Genomic DNA, 21,417 nt, shown 5'->3' with positions numbered 1-21,417 from the left:
CTCTAATTTTTAGTTTGGAAACTAATCACTCCTTATGTATTATTCTTCCATATACATTACATCACATAGTAATAATATTAATTACAACTTTTCCATAGCTTTTAGTATTATAATGGTTCCATATATTTTAGATCAGCATTTTTACTATTCTATTATTCCAAACAATCATTTAGTGGCCTTAAGTAAAGGTAAAGGTTTCCCTTGACGTAAAGTCCAGTCGTGTCCGACTCTAGGGGGCGGTGCTCATCTCCGTTTCTAAGCCTTAGAGCCGGCGTTGTCCGTAGACATTTTCTGGGTCAATGACGACACGGAACGCCGTTACCTTCCCGCCGAAGCGGTACCTATTGATCTACTCACATTGGCATGTTTTCGAACTGCTAGGTGAGCAGGAGCTGGGACTAGCAACGGGAGCTCACCCCGCCGCACGGTTTCGAACCACCGACCTTCCGATCGGCAGCTCAGCGGTTTAACCCGCAGCGCCACCGTGTCCCTTACTTAGTGGCCTTATATCATACTTTATTATATTAATCTCTACGCCCCAAATTCTTAAACTTTAACTCACAGTTTTACTTGTATATGATTTCATAGCTTGTTTTACTCTAATCAATTGTGACTCTTCTGTTTTGTTTTGCTGGTCAACGACTGAAATAAAATGACTGGCCTCAAAGCAATTGGTACAGAAAGACCAAATGTGTGACGAGCCGGTATGGGGATTGCTGTCCATGGGGAATGAAATCCGCATTGTCAGCAAGGCCCAGGTGGGTGCAGCGCAGAGCGTCCTGCATTTTGGACTCCCTAGGTGGCCTTACACATTTGCACTGACTGACTATACCCATCAGAGGATCCATGCATGGATTTCACTGATGCTGGAGCAGTCAGAGGTGGAGAAAAGGACACCACGCCCATCTCAATGTCATTGCACAAAGGGCATGAATTATGTGATCTGTGCAAAGATGCCACATAGACATGTGGTCATGAGGCTTCTACCAGACACCTATGGGAACAGCACCTTACACTAGAGGCCAAAAGTCAAGATGGCGGCCACGACCCTGCAACTGAAGCTGCCATCTTGACTTTTTTGACCCCAACCGCGGATGGTAAGCATGCAACTAACACAACTCATTGAAGGCAATCACTTGCTGTATTGTTGTTTCTATTATTGGGTAAATCTTTTCTTTGCTGATGCTATTCTACTCTTCTTCACCCCAGTGTTGGTTTTACTCACCTGACTCCTTCGTTGAGATTGTAAAGCTCGTGGTCTGCAAGCCCTTTTTTCTGAAATACAGCTATGACTCCATTATGAATACTGCAAGAGAGATGAGAAATATATTCTGAATTAATAAAAATAATATCCCAGTATTTCAATATTCCCTTTATTTTGGGAGGCAAGAATCCTCAGCTGCCACAGCTGTTAAGTTAAACTTTAAAGAGAAGAAATAAAAGAAGAGTCTGGAGTGGAGTCTTCAGTCAGGATCCACATTTCCCCTGCGAAGTGAAAACCACATCCAGAGAGTTTCCTTTTTGCTCCTGGTAACTAAGGGACACGGTGGCGCTGCGGGTTAAACCACTGAGCTGCTGAGCTTGCCAATCAGAAGGTCGGCGGTTCGAATCTGCGTGACGGGGTGAGCTCCTGTGGCTAGTCCCAGCTCCTGCCAACCTAGCAGGTCGAAAACATGCCAATGTGAGTAGATTAATAGGTACCGATTCAGCAGGCAGGTAACAGCGTTCCGTTTAGTCATGCCAGCCACATGACCACGGAAGCGTCTACAGACAAATGCCGGCTCTTCGGCTTTGAAACGGAGATGAGCACCGCCCCCTAGAGTCGGACACGACTGGACTTCACGTCAAAGGAAACCTTTACCTTTACCTAACTACAGGACACATAACTCTCTTCCCAATGAGATACCTTTGTGTTCTTGTTTTTTTCTCAACATTTCCCAGTCTGGCTTACATTCCCAGGATTTACAGGTGGTCTCCAATCCAAGGATTAACCGGGCCTCATCCTCCTTTAGCTTCTGAGTCTAAACAAGGTTAGCCAGCTGTTGTGGTCCACAGCTGTGAAGTAGACCTGATATTATAGACCTCTGAAGAGCTTCACTCCAAACCAAGATGATGGAAAGGGTCACTTCATGTGGGACACCAAATCCTAGGCTAATCTTCCCCAGGGTCCTTTTCCTAAAAGTTGCGTTCATCCCTTTGCCATTATATCCGAATGGGAAACACTCTTCAGACCAGAATATGAGATGCCTCCTTTGCCCGCAACAGCAAAGGATCCTTTGCTTGGTTCTCTCTCTCTCTGCCCAGGAGAAGGTATCAGAGATGCGTCACACCAAATTATGGGAACCCAACCCTGGCTAAGTCATCTGAATCAAATGATATTAGCGTGGGAAAACAACATTTAGCCTCGGCTCTGCCCACCATCAAAGGGCATAAGGAGGAAGTATCGACCCCATAACACAGCCTGTAGCTTCGAACAACTTTGTCATTGGTGTTAACACCAGTCTTCCTTAATACGCTTTAGGAGCAAGCTTCACGCATACCCTTTTACCCACATCTCTGTACGCTTTTGAGGCTGTCTGGCTTCAAGTTAAGTGAAGCTTATGGCTGCTCTTATGCTTATAAACCAGTATGCACGACCTTGAAACCAATGTGGCACGCCCAGGTGCAGGAGCACCCTCTGAAGAAGAGTAAAAAATAAAATAAAGATGGCTGTTGCGACCATGCAATCAAAGCCCAGTGTCTTTTTCATGTGCATCTCATATAAAAAAGAGGCTGGGCTTTGATTCTGTGGTCATGACCACCATCTTGACTTTTTTGCCCCCCCTTCCCTGCAGATGCCCCTTGTCTGGGGATTCTGGAAGGAAAGGAATGCTTTGTGCATCCACAAATGTCAGGGCGCCCATGCTCTGCCCTTCAAATCTTTGGTCCTTCCCAAAATGGGGAAAGGGTCCCAAATATTCAACTCCACTGAGGGGGTGCTTCTGAATTAAGCCCACTTCTTTTGCGCCCTTGGCTTAGCTGCATGCAGGTGGTGGGGACCCTGTTTCTAATTAAGTAAATGCATTGGCAATACCGAGGTCACCGGTTACAACAGGACTGTTGCCACAAGACACGGTAGAGGTGCTCAGCAGAGAAGGGGCTGCCAGTGAGGACTGGCAGGAAATTAAAACAGGCAGGCTGGAACAGTGAGGCCATCACTCAGCCAGGCAGAAATGCATAAAAAGACCAAAATAGAAATCATGATTCACTCTTTCTCTCTTCTTTTCCCTCTCTACTTTCAGTTCATAAAAGCTAGCGAAACAGTTCTATATTTGAACTCTTCTTTCTTTATACAGTAATTTTACTAAACATTACAATTAAAAACATAAGAACTAATACAAACTCAAAAAAAAGAAAAGGAAAATAGAAAGTGCAGAAAAAAATAGTAAAAGAAAAGGAATATATAAAGATTAGAACATTAGACTGGATTAGAGCATTTGACATTTCTGTGGGCTTTAATAACACTTTAAAAACATTTTTTTAAAAAACATTCCCACAGAAAAGCATTCCTTCCACTGATTCCTATGAGCTGGTAGTGGTGTGTTTTTTTGAATTAAAAATAATTCCCTTGCTCAATTTTTGGGTAGCTTAAATGCCAAAATAGTACAGTACTCCATTCCACTTACTCTGAAAGTTCAAGATGCAGTGCTTCTTTTTTGTTGTGAAACCTGCTTGCCTCTTAGATTCAAGTCTTAAAAGGTGTGGCAGCTTTATTCTTCCATGATTGATGTGGTTAAATACATACATACATACATGCATACATACATACCACAATCCCTTCATGCTCTAGAAATCAACAAAACCTGCATTTAAATCCACCCTAAATCTGAATACCAAATGAGAATAAAAACATGCATGGAGTACGAACGTGCAACAAATTTAGGAAGCCAGTGAAATGTACAGCAGCCTTTGTGTTCACAGTTTATACTCTCAGTAATACTAGCATCTTGAGTGAAGCAGAATTTATCACTTTTCTTTTACATTTTACTCTCGTTCCACTGCTTTGAGAAAGCTATGGAAAACAACATCAACAACATACAGTACCTTTCTCAACCTTTTGGCCCAGGAGGAACCCTTGAAATAGTTTCCAGGCCTCGGGGAAGGAGCCCCTGCGCATTCAGGCTCAAAGATAGGCCAGAAGCTACAACATCATTATATCCGTTTCATGGGTAGGCCTGTATAGATGCACTGACAGTGTTCTTAAACTGAAAATAAAGAATGAAACTTACCTCTTTAATGTGAAGTTGCCCAAATTTGAAATAATTTTTTAAATAAATCGTGATCTTGCAGGGAACCCCCAGTGACCTCTCCTGGAACCCCAGCGTGCCACGGAACCCTGGTTGAGGAACCCTGACATACAGAATCATCGTTCTGCACTTGACTGCAGCTTCCAAGGGTTTCCTTTAGAAGCAATGATGATACCAAAATGGCACTGTGTGTAACATGATGTGACCGCACCAATGATAGTAAAGGTAAAGGTAAAGGTTTCCCTTGACGTAAAGTCCAGTCGTGTCCGACTCTAGGGGGCGGTGCTCATCTCCGTTTCTAAGCCTTAGAGCCGGCGTTGTCTGTAGACACTTCCGGGTCATGTGGCCAGCATGACGACTCGGAACGCCGTTACCTTCCCGCCGAAGCGGTACTATTGATCTACTCACATTGGCATGTTTTCGAACTGCTAGGTGAGCAGGAGCTGGGACGAGCAACGGGAGCTCACCCTGCCGTGCGGTTTCGAACCGCCGACCTTCCGATCGGCAGCTCAGCGGTTTAACCCGCAGCACCACCGCGTCCCACGCACCAATGATACTGTAGCACAATTTGCGCCAGTTGCATTGACAAGTTATATAGTTGTGCCATTTGTGATGTGCACATCATCAGAACATGATGATGTGCTGTCACATAGCTGCAACCTGTGCAGAGACCGATACTGACAATCTTCATGCATCAGGTTGGGGTGATGGGAGTTTTCACAGATATTCAGTGGCGCCTCTCTCACTCCCCTCTAGACTACCCCCTACAGCAGTGTTTCTCAATCTTGGTGACTTTAAGATGGGGGGACCTCTTCAAGTTGTCAAGGCTGAGAAACACCACCCTACACACTGTTGCATAAATGGTGGCCTTCTGGAGTTTGTCACACGTGGAGAAAGTTAAGCACAGAACAATCCAGCTAATTAAAAAATCAGGGAAGATTTTTTCTCATTTCTGATTTCACCCATCTGCATCTCGTTCTCATTTCCACTGAACATGCAATTACATCTCAGCCCCATGTACCGGTTACATGCCAGGCCTGACATGGTGAGATTTGTCAAAGTCAGCAAGATGGTGACCTGCTGCTAAAGATACTTTCCAGGGGACCTTCCATCACAGACACTATTTTGGCAGCAGATACCAGGATGTTGGAGGGGTCAAAAAAGTCAAGATGGCAGACACAATTGCACAACTGAACCGTGCCTCTTTTTTTTTACATGTGTTGGGTAAGATGGGACTGTTCATTTAAGCTTTGGCTGTTTGTTGATTATAAAAGGGTTGTGCTTTACTTGCCAATGCATTTTATCTATTCCAGTTTCATGCTAATTATGCCTTGCTGACTGCACTCCATCCCGGGAGCTTTTGATAATACGATGGGTTCCTATTTAATAAATAAATAGAAGTAAGAGTCTCTTGTCTAAATCAGCACTGAGTACCAACAGGAGCCAGGTATACCCCGAAGCAATTGAGCATCCTCTTCAAAAAGAGGATGTGCAATTCCTGTAAAGCAGCAAATGAAGCAATAAAGTAGACCCTAGAGCAGTGTTTTTCAGCCCTGGCCACCTTAAAATGTGTGGACTTCAACTTCCAGAATTCCCCAGCCAGTGTTCAGCTTCCATTGATTCTCCATGATTAAGCAGGGCATTAACTAACCCATAAACCCCGCAGTTGTGCAAAGTCACTGTGCAGAATCTCTTTCTCTGATGAAGGCGGTGATTCAGCCAACGGTAACTTTGTGACCCGGCCTTCTGGGATTGTATTTTGAATACTCCAGCACAGATTCAATGCCCAGGGTGTGGGTGATTTAAGTACCCGTTCTTTCTTTCTTTCTTTTTTTCCATTTTTAAATTCATTATTAATTTTTCAAGATATAATTAAGACACACAATGCAGAGCGTAAGACCTGTTCTTTCGATGCAACTGCTGTCCTGCGGCACACACTCAGCAAAAGGTGTCATTCAGGTCAGTGGGCTTCTGCCAAGGCTTGGGTGATCCACATATGCAAAAAATTCTACTCCATTCTGGAATTCCAGAATGTTTCATTTTCTTCTCAATCAGGTCATCCAGAACAACTTGTTGTTGATGGAAAGAGACTGACAGTGCTCCAATCACAGCATTTGCTGGAAAGACCCCACAATGGCCTGTTTGGGCATGATCGTGTGAGGAATGCCTTTCCTATTCTGGAATATTCACCTCTGAGCCACCCCTGAAACAGTTAGGTCAGCGTTGTTCAGATGAGATGTTCCATCTTCCAATTGGAAGACTATGGAACAGGATCATTAAGAACCATAGAAAAAGATTAATTTGATTGCAATGTGGGGAAAGAGTTCCTGTATTTGTTGCTGACCACATTCTGCAGGTTGTAAAATAATTTCAAAATAAAAACACTGTAGGGTGTTCCTCTATGATGTGTTAATTTATACACTTATTTCTGAACTACCTTTCAGTTGGTAAATGGTCCTTTCCAGAAATAGGATTTTTTTTTTAAGTTCTGGCACAATGCTTCCCCTTCAATAGGTAGAAGAGATACATCCCAGCACAGAAGTGTAATGGTGGGGAAAACCTTGACCTGTCAAATCGTCACCACCACCACCACCACCACATTAAAATATTGTGGGATTTCCGAATACAAAGTGATAAAGGTGCATAACACATCAGATTTAACTGTGGTTGACAAGAAGAAAGTGTGGGTAATTGATGGGGCCATACCAGGGGATAGTAGAATAGAAGACAAAGAATTGGAGAAGATCACAAAGGATCAAGATCTGAAAATCGAAGTTGAAAGATTATGGCATAAACCGGCCGTGGTGGACCAGTGGTGATTGGCACACTGGGTGCCATACCAAAAAGCCTTGGACGGCACTTAGAAAATCTGCGCACTGACAAAATTTCCATCTGTCAATCCCAAAAGGCCACACTGCTTGGACCTGCACATGTACTACACTGATACATTACGACCTCCGAGGTTCTTGGGAAGAACTCAGTGCGAATGAGGCCCACACCAGCTAAAGAACTGGCACCACGTTGTGGTGAATAATGATAACAACAACAATAATAACAATAATAATAATTTAAAAATCTAAAAGGCAATTTAGTTCCCTTGGAGCTCTGCACAGAAGAATGTTGGACTCTTTGCGCCCCAGATTCTAACAGCTTTATTCAGCTCTCAGTTGAAAATTGCATTCTGAGAAAGTCAAGTTATATGGCTTAAATAAAGTACGTGTAAATGAATTGCAGTGATGCAGTTCCTAATATTTGGCTGCTTATGGTCCTGGGGGTTTGAAGCAGTGGCTACCAGGTCTAAAATGGGTTTGCAAGCAATAGTTTGAAACAAGCACCCTCCACGTTAATGTCAGTTTGTCCAGGTTCAACGATTACAACACTGCCATGAAAATGAAAGCATATCCCTGAATCTATCTGGCAGCTGGGTTGGAGGAGAAGAACAGAGAGCCATGTCTGAGTCCCAGTCTTGCTGCAGTTCATTTGGTCAACTAAATCATTCAGCGAGATGTCTCAAGGCAGCCAAAGAGCAGGCAGCCAGGAAAAACCTGCCATATTTCATGGGTGTATCGCAGGACATTCTTGGAAGGATCGGGGCGGTATCAAGGTTAAAAGGGGTGCAATAAATAACTCTGTAATAAATAAAACCCTCTTGTTTACTGAAAGTCTGTCAGAAAAGCTTCGGGCTGCTACTTTAGAAAAGGCTAGCGATAGAGATAGGCCAGACAGAAAGCACCGCCAGATACATTTGGGTGAGTTCATTTGAAGGATTATGCTCAAGGAAAGTCAGGGCATATTTTTAAATATTTGACACACTTGCAGGAAATGAATGTGAGACAATGATTAGACAAAACTTTGGGAAAGAGGCGCGTCCCTGGACCATATTTATGTTAGCGCACAGTTCAAAAGTGGATTAAGCTTTCCAACCATTGGGAATGGTTCCTACTGTGCAGTTCAGTGGTTTCCCAGAAAACGTTCTCATCCAACAATGTCACCACCAGCGCAATAATTTTCTTGGAATCCCTACCCTTCTATTTCCTAACAGGTCACATCTCTGCTATAAAGTACATTTTGTTTATAACCAAGAACATCCTTTCTAGTTTTTGAAACCGTTGAGCATGGTACCCTGCTGGACCATCCGCAAGAGCTGCAGGTATCATTTTATGGTGATTCTGCTCCTACCTGAATGGGGTGGGAGTGATGCTCTAGTGCTTGGTCCCCACTCCTATCATTTTTAACATGTTTGGAGTGGGATATTATCAGTACTTGATAGTTGACTTTGTATCAGCACGATCCCAGGCCAAGGCAGACAGGCTGAACTTATGTCTGGGGCTGTGTGGGACTGGGTAGGGAGAGTAAGCTTATATTAAACCCTAACAATTTGGAGGTACAAAATATCTAGGAACTCCTGAAGCACTGGTACCAATGTTGGCTTCAGACAGTCACACTTCCCCTGAAAGAGCAGGTCCGTGACACAAGGATTCCCATGGTCACAAGAGTCTTGGCAGAATACCAGATAGAAGCTTTGGCTAGGACAGCCTTGGACCAGTTATGGCTCACCCTGGACCACGAAGCTTTGGCGTTACAAACTCACACCATTATCACCTTGCATCTTGACTGCTGCAACATGATCGATGTGGGAACGTCTGAAGACATCTCAGAAGCTTCAGCTGGTACAGACTGCTAGCATTCAAACCTGCCACTGTTGAGAACATCTATTTGTAGCTGCTGCACTGCTTACCAACAGCTTTTAGGTCCAGTGAAAAGTGCTAGTACCTATGTACTATATACCTATGGAGCCATATATGATACCGTACCAGGATACACCAGGGATTACCTTGCTCAGAATTATTCGGCCTGCTTTGTAAGAACAGCAGGAGAAATCTTGCTGAAGGTCCTATTGCTGGGAAAGGTGAACAGGCCTTATCTGTGGCTGTCCCAACACCGAAATACGCTGCCCCCAGGGATACCTTTTGATCTTGTCCAGTCAGCTTGGAAGCCATGGGCCTTCAAAGGGGGGCAACTTGTAGGTTCAGTGCAGTCCCCCAGTTTTCTGGGTTGTTGCTCAGTGACAAAACGACTAGTTTTCAGCAGCACGTTTTTGTTTTGTTTTGTTTTCCACCAAAGTAAGGCTGGAATTGAGAGCAGAAAGCCTCCGGCACGCAAGCTACGGGATCAGAATTGGCAAACTGTGGTGGATTCCAACGAGGGATCTGATTCCCGGGGGAGAGAGCGTTCCAGAACGATAAACGGCTTCACAGCCCAGACCAGCTGGCTGGGAAGCTTCTTTCTTTTTTAGACTTGTATTCAATCGATCTTATATTCTGCATTGTGTGTTTTAACTATATCTTGAAAAATTAAAAAAAAATTAAAATAAAAGTTCAAGGCAGCCCCTCCTTAGAGCCCTTTTGGTTTATTTCCTTTGGCTTAGTGCAGTAGCCTCAGTCTGGCAAGACTGATGTCAGGTCGCCGGGGATAGAAACCACGCTGAGACCAGATTCCAACTCTAGTTCTTTATTGCTCCCATCCTACAGACAGAATCTTGCTCGACTGAGGCTACTGCACTAGGCTAAAGGAAATAACCCAAAGGGACTCTAAGGAGGGGCTGCCTTGAACTTCTTAACCCTCCCAGCCACCTGGTCTGGGCTGTGAATCGGTTTATCGTTCTGGAACGCTCTCTCCCCTTGGGAACCAGCCCCCTAGCTGGAATCCACCACACAAACTGAAATTTGGCGATTATGGGGACAGAGCTTACAGGTGGAAATGGGATGGGTTTGGACCCGAGGTGTTCTGGTTCCCATCATTAAGCCACTTTTTCCCCAAACAGGGCAAAACAACCAGTTCTGCACTTTCTCTTTCTTGTGATCTCCCATATGATCCCCTAACTCAGTGTTTCTCACCTTAGTAACTTTAAGAGGTCTGGACTTCAACTCCCAGAATTCCCCAGCCAGCCATGGCTGGCTGGGGAATTCTGGGAGTTGAAGTCTAGACCTTTTAAAGTTGTCAGGGTTGAGAAACACTGCTCTAACTGATCAGGAGAACAAGCTGTGGCCCCCAATTCTCAAAAAATCCCCCTCCTCCTTTAATAGCTAGCCTATTTTCAATGGCTTCCATTTTTCTTTTAATGGTCCTGCAAAGCCTCGGCTTCAAGACTGCGTGATTCTGAATTACAAGAAATTTAACTGCTAATGCTCACATCTCTGAGTGACACAATAAGTCATAATGTGGTTTGTTGCATTTGGTTTTGAAAAGAAGTAGGCTCTGGGGGCAAAAAACGAAACAAAACAGACTCCAAGAACTAAAGAAAGAAATGGCGTGGTGATCACTGGAGTAGGGGGGTCTCAATCAAAAAGAATCTTTGTAGCTCAGGGTTGAACTGTGGAGTGCTTGGTGCTCTGAGCCTTGTTGTTTTCTTGCAGACGTTTCACTGCCAGACTAGGCAACATCTTCAGTGCGAAGAGGGAGTGGGGTTTGCTCTCTGTTTATATACAGTGGCTTGGCCTGCTCAAAACCCACTCCCTTTTCGCACTGAAGATGTTGCCTAGTCTGGCAGTGAAACGTCTGCAAGAAAACAACAAGGCTCAGAGAGCACCAGGGACTCCGTAGGTGGGTCTGTTTGGTTTGTGAGTTGGGGGTGGGGGTGGGATTGAGGGCATTTACAGGCAAAAGAAGCCAGTTAAGCATCGGAGAACCTTTATGGAACCGTTTTGGATCATCATCATCATCGAACAATAGTGTTGCTGAAAATCAATGGTTTAATGTAACCTAATTTACATTTAACAATCGTTTTACTTGCCTTTCTTCCAGAAGCAAAAGGTAGATTCCCAAGTGCTCTTCCCTCCAACATTTTCCCCCAGCAACAACCCTGCCCATAGGCTGGGCCGATAGAGAACGAATGGCTTAAGACACTTCATGAGCTTCTATGGTTGAAGGTGGTCTTGAACCTGGGTCTGCCTACTCCTGCTTAGGTTAGGTCTGCCCCCAAATGACCACTGAACAAGGGCTGCTTCGGGCACCCCTGAATGCTTCAGCAGAAGTCTGGGGGGGCATTGCTAGTTGCCTCCCCCACGGAGAAGGTCTTCTCCAACTCTGCTTCTCCCCTCAGCATCTCCCCTGCCCTTCTTCCTAGAGAGGAAACCGTTTGCACAGGGTTATGGTCCTGCAACTGTCTTAACTTCTAAAATTGCCCCAAAGAAAACAAGAAATGAAACAGCTACGCTGACCATCCTCCGTTCCCAAAGGAACTTTCTGGCAACTCCTCCATTTCCTATTATGAGATGTGACAGACGGGGGTGGGGGTGGGGTGAGAAAAATTGGAAAAGGAGAATCCCCCTAGAATTGCAAGAAATGTTGGGGCTGCTATTAGAAATACCAGCCTGGAATTATACCAGTACCCAGCCAGTGGGTGGGAGCAAAGGCATGTTTTGATGGGATCCTGGATTTTTAAGTGGGCAGTGAAGGGCCTGGAAGACAGTGATGAATTAGCAAGCAGACCTGGAGGATCAATACGCTACAAGCCCTCAAAACAGCTTGGCTAATCAACAGAAGACTTAATAAGTGGATGAAAACAGGCAAAGCAAGTTCCTAATTTCTGGTTCCCCTGTTTGATGTTTGATGAGGCAATGGGTTCTCTGTGCCTTTCATGACATTCTGATGTTGAATTCCTAGCATGTGTGCTCTCTCTCTTACCTGGAGGTTTCCCTTTGCTTCAAAAACTAAGACAAAATTGTCAGATCACAGTGAGTCTGTCACCAAATTTCTCCCCCTTAAGAATTTACAGCAGTGTTTCTCAAGCTTGGCTGCTTGAAGATGTGTGGACTTCAACTCCCAGAATTCCCCAGCCAGCCATGTGGTTCTTAAATGACACAACCTCCAGACACAGATTTAGGCCTTCAGCAAGAACAAGGCCCATGTTTCTGGAAAGTCTTAACTGCGGCTACCTTTCCAGCGGAGTTTCTGCTCTCAGCCCCACCCAGAATGAATTTCAGTTCACTTTCTAATGCTTCAAACAAAGATGTGTAAACTCACTCTCTCCCACACAACTGGCACTGGCACGCCCACCACGCCTGCGCATAAGCACTAAAATTAGCCAGGAAAGGATTTGTACATGCTTCAAACCACAATACATCCACGTGCAATTTAGAAGCTCAATCAGCCAAGGAATCCTTGTTTAGCCTCACTGAAACTAAAGACCAAATGGACCTTGTAGGAGGTGGCAAAAAATCAGAAGTCTGCCAGCACTTTGTTCAACTAACACATTTTATTAAAAGGCATAGCTGGAAAAGGGTGTTACCAAACTCCTTCTGATTTAAAGCCCCAATGGGGGGAAAAACAATGTCTTAAATTGTGTAATTAACGTACATGCAAGTTCTCATTCTTGGTTTGCTTAATCACAATTTCATCATCTTTCCAGCAAATACTGTAGCCTAACTCTTCATAGGAAGTTGGACTAGAACTCTTGACAACTGGCCACATTAGCCAGTGTTAATGAGGACTGGAATAAAATAGTTTCTGGAGGAATACAGGTTTCCCCATCATATTGACTTTAAATAATAAACTTTCTATTCTTCAGCATCATGCACAACCTATATGGGGCCATAATCAACCTCATTTCAGAATAACCAATATTGTTACAGAAGTGTACAATTTTGGACGAAGAGGTAAATACAAGAGCTAAATAGAAGAGAGCCAGTTTGGTCTAGTGGTTAAGGTGCTGGGCAAGAAATCAGGAGACAGTGAGTTCTAGTCCCGCCTGAGGCATGAAAGCCGGCTGGGTGACTTTGGGCCAGTCCCTCTCTCTCAGCCCAACCCACCTCACAGGGTTGTTGTTGTGGGGAAAAGAGGAGGAAGGAGTATTAGGTATGTTCCCCGCCTTGAGTTATTTGTAAAAATAATAAAGGCGGGATAATAAATAAATAGCAATGATGTATTACTTCACTGAGTGATGTGGTACCTTAAATATGAACAGATTTATTATATTATGGCTTTTGCCATGGTGAACCTGGACATGAAGAAGTGAAAGAAGATCAGTTTACAGATGGAACTTCAGAGAAGGACCAATGTTCAAAAAATAATTTGGCAACCAACAGTAGACCTGTAAAAAAGCCATCTACATATTTTGAGACTGAAATTGAAAGATTGAAATACGTGTGCTTTATGCAATGATTGGCAAAGAACTTTCACGTTCATAAATCTATTAACAAAAACCAATGATGTTTCTAGGTTCTTTTATAGCCCTCCAGTGCATGATGAGCTAGTGGCTCACCCTCTCACAACTATGGGGAAGGTCTGAAGTCACATCTTTGGGTGTGGTTATTACACAACTTTCATAGCATGGAGGGAATCATCACCTGCTTATGAGTGCACATCAATTTGCTGTCAAAATCAAAGGGCAAAAGGCACAGGGGCAGAGGTTAAGATTTCTTAAACATGCATGTTCAATTCAAGGGTGTCTTTAGCTTTTAGCATCATGCAAATAACTCCTGATTTAAGAGGCTTACTGGAATAAACATATGTTTGCTGGAAGGAATGCATGATAGTATGTTACCTACAATGAAAGAAGGACCTAAGTTATGTGGCCCAAACTAATAAAAAGATGAACAGTTTTAAACTTAACTTTTGTTAAGTTGCATTAAAATATGGCCTGAGCATTTGTATTGTTTATTGAAAAACGTAACTTCTATTTTTTTCTTTGATGGTCCTGGGAAAGGGATATTTCTAGGCTGATATGGTTGGGTCTTCTTCTGATGTCCTAGGTCCTTCTTCACGAAATGGTTGGAAGAAAGATTCAAAAGGAGGGCTCTTTGAAAAAAAATCTGACTGAACCCTGGCTACAGACCATGAGAAAGTCAATTCAGTGGTGAATAAAATTCCTCTGCCATGATCACTTCTATACAATGGGATCCAGTGGAGTTTTTCTGAGCTCTTGGGAGCCCACTGGGATGTTGATGCCTTTTAAAAACAGTTTAAAAGTGACCTTCCAGAGCTCCCTGGATCCCTTTACAGGAATTTCAGTTCTTTCAGCCAGAGGATGAAAAGAAAGTGATCTACCCTTAATCTTGGTGAATCATAAAATCTAATTCAGTTGACTGCTTTGAGGAGGCATCTCATCTTCCTTAAAGGGGGTCGCTTCAGAATTATTCCCTGATCCCTAACGATTTAGCTTGCAGCCAACAATCTGCAAATCTCGTTTTCTGGAGGAAACTTACGATGTTTGATTAGATGATGGACATTCAATTCCAGGCAATCCTGATTTTCTGGCCCTTTTCAATCTGGCTATATGAGAACTTCAAGGCTCTGCAGATTCTCTCAGTAATGCTTAATATAATAAAGAACACCCATCTAGGTTTAAAAAAACCCCACTATTTGAGACTCAGTATCCCCTTACCTAGCAGGTGATTTTCAGAAGGTGTTGCAGGGAGACTGTAAAGCTACAAGTCTAAAGGGTTGTGAAGCAACAGTGTAGTAGTGTTCTACATGGTTTTACATTGTCCTTGTTCTAGTAAACATAGAATACAGATCATACTCACTGCCTTTTTACAACTCAGATGTATTTAAGCACAGTCTAAACCAACAGTGCCCAATCTGAGCCAGGGAAGGTGATGGGTTGTCAACTGGTAAAATGGCTAGCATGGGGATGGGGTGTTTCCAAAAACAAAGGCATCAATAAGGCAGGGTGCCCCATAAGCATCAAAATAAACGCCCCAGAGAACCACGTAGGGGGCCCTGGCCTTCAGCCATACTTCATTTAACCACATTTCATAGAATCAATCACAATTGGCTGGCTTTACAGCACACACTCTATGCCAAAAATCACAATTTACAAGCCACGGTGGCTGTGTTCACACAACATGCTACACCCAGACTAATCAAATCAAAACATGGCTTAGTGAAATGTACAGACTAGGTAATATTGAAAAGAAGAAGAACAACAACAACAAATTAAAAAGTCAACTGATTCAAAACTTATTTACAGTCCAGGACCAAACCCAATAAAAGACCAGCATACAATACAATAACTATAAAAAGAAATTTTAAACTTGTGGGAAAATCCTAAAGCAACTGGCAGCTAACAGTTAATGGCAAGGGGGAGGAACCAGACATTTATAGGAATTCTGCAACCTTCCTAGAGGTTTCTGAAGCGTGGCCACCCAGTGGGAGAGTAATAAACTCTAGGCTGAAATGGCAATTAGAATGACTAACAATCGGAAGTATTAAACGTGATCACCATTGGGTATATAATGGACATTTTAATAGCACATGCAAGACAGATTCTACCTCGGACTCTGAAATAATAAAAAAAAATCAAAAACTGAGTGTACGTAAACTAGACTGAGAAGAGATAATGAGATAAGAAAGAGACAAGCAAGCTTAGTTGTCTCAGGAAGAGCCAGGAGCATCTGTTGTGTGTGTGTGTGCCAAAGTCAAGACGATAGCGTAGGTCTGCCCCGTTTCAATGTGCGCCACGTGCGGCGCATATAAAAAGAGGCAAGGCTTTGATTGCAGTCACGACTACTTTCTTGAGTGTTTTGACCTCCCACCCCATAGACGTCCCTGGCAATAAACAACTCTTAATTACAATATGAGGAAAGAAAAAGAAAAAGAAAACACAATAAAATTTCTTTCCAGTTACTACATTTTTTTTTCTTTCTAGCTACCCATGCACCTAATACTTCTGTGATTCAGTCTCCAAAAAGTGCTTCAGAGGGCAAGGGAGTGCAAACACAGCACCTGTCTGCAATTCCTTACAGCAAACATGGCTTTTCTTGGTATCTCACAGCAACAAAGCAATTCTGAAAAAGGCAGATACCGCTTCAGTGCTCCAGAGCACTTTTGGGAGACCACCTGAGTTCACTTGTTCACCCTTGCGAGCATTTATCACTGATAATCACCAATGTTTCTCATTCCAAAACACAAACCATTTTATTACTCATTTCCTTCCAACAGCAGGTATCCATGAACACTAATGGGATGGAGAAAGGAATGGATATCCTGGCAGGCATTTTTCAAAATCAGCACCACCCCCAAAGAGCAAACTGTGCTATGCTGAAGCTTTGGGGGAAGAGGGAAATGGATCAATCAGTTGAGGGTGGTGTTTGGGGTGTGGGGGGGGAGAGGGGAAGGAGAGGGCCGAGCCCTACCTGTTCCAGGTGGCATTGGAGCAGGCCCGCTGCTGCTGGGTCCCCCGCTCATCCAAGGCGGCCGCCTCTCTCTTGCCCAGGTCGCTGAGGCTGGGCGAACTCATGAACTTCAACCTGCGAAGAGTCCTCATGGTCAAATAGGTGGTACTGTGTGTGGGGGGCAGCTAGAGAAACCCCATCCTTTGCACCACACACCCACACGCAGCCGAGCCAGGCACGCCCAATGGGGGCGAGTTCTCCGTCTGCTGTTCAGAAGCGAAACTTAAAAAAAGAAAAAAAAAAGAAAAAAAGGAAAACCAACAGGAAAGAAAAACAGAACAAAGAAAAAAAGAGAACCAGTCTCTAGAGAACACTCTTCTGCCAGCAAGAAGACAAAACCTTTCGTCAGAGCGGGCCTGAGAGGGCACAGCCCGGTTAATCACTGCGGCAGGTTGGGGCGGCTTTCTGGAGGGGCCCCTCCGGCCATGGCCAAGGAATCGCCGCGTCTCTCTCCTCCTGGCCGCCCCAGATGGGGACTCTCATCCAGCCCAAATGTTCCACCTGCCACAGTAAACATTCCTTTCACTGATTTCGCAGAGGGTTCCTCCCCCGCCTCCTCCTCTTGTAACTGGAGATGAAGCCGCCAATGAAAAGTGGGGGGAGCGACCCACAAAATGTGACGTATGGAAATTTCACAGCAAAGTTTCACAAGGGCTGAAACTTTGCCGCGTTATAGCACGCACGGCAGCTTCTTCGCTCTCTCCTGCTGGGGCAAAGAACAAATCAGCTGCTACCTGCCTGAGCGGACCCATCTCACCTGTTTAAAGAGACAGGGCTCATATTTGCAAAGCTATTCAGATGGCCTACCCAGAGGGCTGGCCAGCACGAGGGCCAGGATGTGGAGTTACAATGAGGGACATATCTAAATATGTCAAGGGACTCAGCTTGCAAGGGGGAGCGTTAAAGTCACAAAGGGTTCATGGCACATGATTTATCATCTGACTTGGAACTCCAGGCATTTTCCACTTCTTGGTTACACAAACCTGGAAATCAAGGATGCAGCAACAATCCCAGTTTCCAGAAAGTTTCCATTTTCAGGTAAACAGGCAGGCGGTGGGCCAAGTAACACACAGAGCCTACTGTTTAATGCAGTGTTTCTCAACCTTGGCAACTTTAAGATGAGTGGACTTCAACTCCCAGCATGGCTGGCTGGGGAATTCTGGGAGTTGAAGTCCACCCATCTTAAAGTTGCCAAGGTTGAGAAACACTGGTATAACGTTGCTACATAATGGACATAGAGTTCTTAACTAGCTGCATTATTCACTAGTAACAGCCATCTGATAAGGCAGGGTTCCTCAACCTTGGCAACTCTAAGCTGTGCGGACTTCAAAGCTGGGGAAAGCTGGCTGGGGAATTCTGGGAGTTGAAGTCCGCACAGCTTAGAGTTGTCAAGGTTGAGGAACCCTGTGATAAGGCACAAGGAAGCAACAAGAGTTTCAGGACAAAACAAAACACACACACTGAAAACCAACAGCCAACACTTCCACGTGCCCAGCCCCGTGTGGAACCGTAACTGTGGCACAATTTTGGAGGCAGACCTGGTTCTCTGCAGCTCGTAGCAGGGACTGCCCACTTTCCAGAACACCTGGAAGGGCCGTTCCCCGTATTTCTCAGCTTCAGGTAAAACCACTGCTCCAATGGAGCAGGACTGAGTTCACTCAGAAATTAGCCACGTTGTTCAGTGGGAAGATCAGCACACCGACACCCCAGGACCCATGTGTTAGTAAGGGAGGGTCGAGGGCACAGTCACCACCCCAAACCAGCATGCCCAACGGTATTGGCTGCATTAAATAACTGAGAATTGCCCCTTGCCCTCCAAATTTGTTTGTCTTTACATAATTGGAGCTGTGACTTTCTGGTTGGAAGGGCTGCCTAATAAGAGAAGAGGCTTCCACAGGAGGCAGAAGACTGGAGAGCCCAGACGGCCATTTGTTAAAGCTGCTGTGGCTGTAGACCATGCTAGACTAGATGATCTCAGGCTGGCCTTTGGCCAGGGAGACGGAAGCACCTTTGCTTTGTTCCTGTCCGGTTTGTCACTCTCGCCATCATTTACTTGTTACTTGTTATTAATCATATCTCATCTTCTTTTGGTTGTTGTGAGCCACCCAGAATCGCTGGGAGTCAGGAGGCATACCAAATAATAAACAAATAAATAAATGAATAAATGAATGAATGAATGAATGAATGAAAAATCAATAAAATCTCTGAGGTTCCTTCTAATCCTCACACTCCATGAGCTTATAAGAAGTGAGGCACCGAAATAGCCAAGGGAGCTTGTTTGGGAGAAAGGGCAAAGAAACTGCCCAGATGTGAGTCTTGGTCCACCAAAATGTCCTAAGGCAGCTGCTTCTCCTCCACTGTCAAAACTTCCCCAAAGTGAAGGGCCAATTCAGAGGCCTTATAGAGGAGCAGTCTCTCCTTCGACCCCAACCAGGACTTTGACGCTGTGCTTCACTTGGACCCATTAATGCAGTAAATGACTAGATGGTGTAATTTGCCCATTGGAAAGAAAGCAAAGTGGTGGGAACAGTAACATCTCCTTTGAGCTGAGCATGATGTCTAGTGACTGGGTGGACAAACACCATGCTCTCTTCTTAGCAATTTCCCCATCTAGCCTACAACCGGAAGATTTCCTGGTCTCCTGTCTAAAAGGTAATCCTGCTTGGCTTGTCAAGACCATCTACCTGATGGGGAAGAGGACAGCATTCATGGGTCGTTCTAGAGCTCCATAAAAGAGAACTGTTTCTCATTTGCATTGGTCCCATTTCCAGAGAGCGTCCCTCTCCTTTCATTCTATGCCATTGGAGTGTGCAAAGAGAGACATCCTTTGCTGCAGGTGCATCCCAACCACTGCAAATTTCATTCAGAAAATGCTCTTCTCTGCTTTCAGTTCTTAGGTTCTGAACTGATTCTTCTATCTCACAAGAACTCCTGTCTTATTTTAGGCCCAGCAAGTCAGACTCTCTCCTCCAGGAATGGCTCAGTGACTTATTTCAAGTTCATCTTTGCATCCTTCAAAGAGGCAGAGACCACCATGGCTGCACTGCTGCAGATGGACGAGGGAACCCGGTCTTTTGCCAGATTCTTGCCAAGAGGATAAAACAAGGTCCTGTGTCTTGTCTTAAGAGCGAAGGTGACATCTAATTGCAACAATAAAGAAATGCCTGAAAATAAGCTAGCTTCCTCTATAGAATAGTAATTTTGAGCCCTAACAAGATTACTATTAAGAAAATGTTCATGTAAGAAAATCAAAATAATTAGAATGGCATAAAAGTGGTCTCTAAATCTTGCTAGATGGATTTTATAATTAATAAATTTGAATTCTACCCTTCATATTCCTTATCTTATCAAATCTTAAAGATTTGACTTCTATTTGCTGCTGCCTATCTAATTTTAAAAAGCATCCTAGCCAGGATTCTTGAGTTCAACCAAAGACACAACAAAGTTCTTGAGAAAATGTGAGCAGAAATATTCAACAGTTGCAGGGAGAGGAAAAAAAAAACACAAAACACTGATATCCACTGCAATCGTAAACGTAGCAACAGTATATTAACACAATCAGGTTGAAACAAGATTTGTTCCCTTTTCATATCAAATCTGTACAAACAAGAAGGCACAAAGACACCTAATGGAAGATGGCAAACATTTTTGGGAAGAGGCATGGAGAGTTTTTTGGCTTCTACAATGACATTGGGGGGGGTGACACTTTACCGCGTTTTTCCTCACATTTAAAAAAGAAATAGGAACATCAATGCCCTGGATGTACCTAATCACATCTCTTTTCTGCCTAAAATCATATAGTGTATCCTATTTTTGCTGTCAAAATCACAGAATCCTAGGTTGGAAGGTCATCTAGCCCAATCCCTGCCTGGGGCATGAATCCTCAGACCATGTTCCAGCTGGGCTTGAAAAGGCCCGCAATATGATCTTGAGAGGCTGAAATGCCACGGGATGCATTAAGCCCACTGGATGTGGATTACCCAATCTTGCGGGGGGGGGGGACTATGACTCTGAGTCTGGCAGATTTTTGCTTAGGTCATTTTGACCTACAGCCACACAGTCTTCTAAACATCTAATCCTGTTTATGAGGATGCAGAATCTATGAGCCAATGTGTTTTAGTGCAAGATTTCCTCATGGCCAAGTCCTTATCTCAGCCAAGACACCAAGGCCTTGTTCCTTCTGTCCTTAAGGTTCCCAAAAACAAAAAGCTCTGTGGATTTTTCCACCGTTGTCCTTAATTTTAATCCAGGGCTCTTTTAAAACCTGTAAAGTCCAGCAGATCCTCCAGGCCAAGGCTCTGGACAGCAGCCAGGTGGTGGTAGCTTTGGAGTAAATGTCCTCAGCCCACATCCAATCCAAACTTCCAGGATCAGAGAGGGCTTCCTATTCCACTTCAGCCTCATTTTTGAGGAACAGGATGCCTTCCTATCTCAGCTGTCCTTTGACATCACTTGGGCTTTTCCCTCAGATCTTCCTCCTGTTCTTTCCTCTGGCTCTGATTCACTCTTGGTGCTGACTTCCTGCCACAATGTCCATCATAGCTCCCAGAGGGAATCTGAGCAGGCTTCGTTCTCTCCAGGCCACTGATGGTGCCCTGGTCTTGCTCTGGTTTGTTTTTTTAAAAAAATGTATTTCTACATAGTTCATAATTTACTCCAGGTCACCGATACTGATTTAGCAGAAGCTAAGCAGGATGCACTATGGATTCTACTTGGATGGGCAACCATCAGGAATTCTAGGCCTGTAAGTTAGACTGGGAAGTTTAAAGAACAGCCAGGAAGAAGGCAACAGCAAACCACTTCTATACTGTTGCCAAGAAAATGGCACAGATGTGGACATGAAGTCACTAGAAGTTTGACTCAAGGGAGTCCCTCCCATCTACAGTACATCTACCATCAACCATGTACACCTTCCTTTCCTTTAACGGTGATCTCTTATTGATCTTGTCTGGTTT

General features: G+C 44.2%; 1 protein-coding gene across 4 annotated transcripts in view; it reads right to left on the bottom strand.

Moving 5' to 3' along the window:
* The window catches only part of PRR5 (proline rich 5), a 544,979-nt gene that overhangs the window by 496,640 nt on the left and 26,922 nt on the right, over window positions 1–21,417 (bottom strand). For all 4 annotated transcript variants that reach the window (XR_010068301.1, XM_063308348.1, XM_063308349.1 and 1 more), the window contains exons 3-4: window positions 16,424–16,537; window positions 1,226–1,306 (exon numbers count right to left, since the gene is read on the bottom strand). Coding sequence is in view for 3 of the 4 variants with exons in the window: in XM_063308348.1 (XP_063164418.1) it covers window positions 1,226–1,306; window positions 16,424–16,537 (195 nt within the window). In the remaining variant the exon portion in view is untranslated. The remainder of the gene's footprint in view (window positions 1–1,225; window positions 1,307–16,423; window positions 16,538–21,417) is intronic.

This window comes from Candoia aspera, chromosome 7 (assembly GCF_035149785.1).
Source record: "Candoia aspera isolate rCanAsp1 chromosome 7, rCanAsp1.hap2, whole genome shotgun sequence".
Taxonomy (NCBI): Eukaryota; Metazoa; Chordata; class Lepidosauria; order Squamata; family Boidae; genus Candoia; species Candoia aspera.
This window is presented reverse-complemented; position numbering and strand designations above follow the sequence as displayed.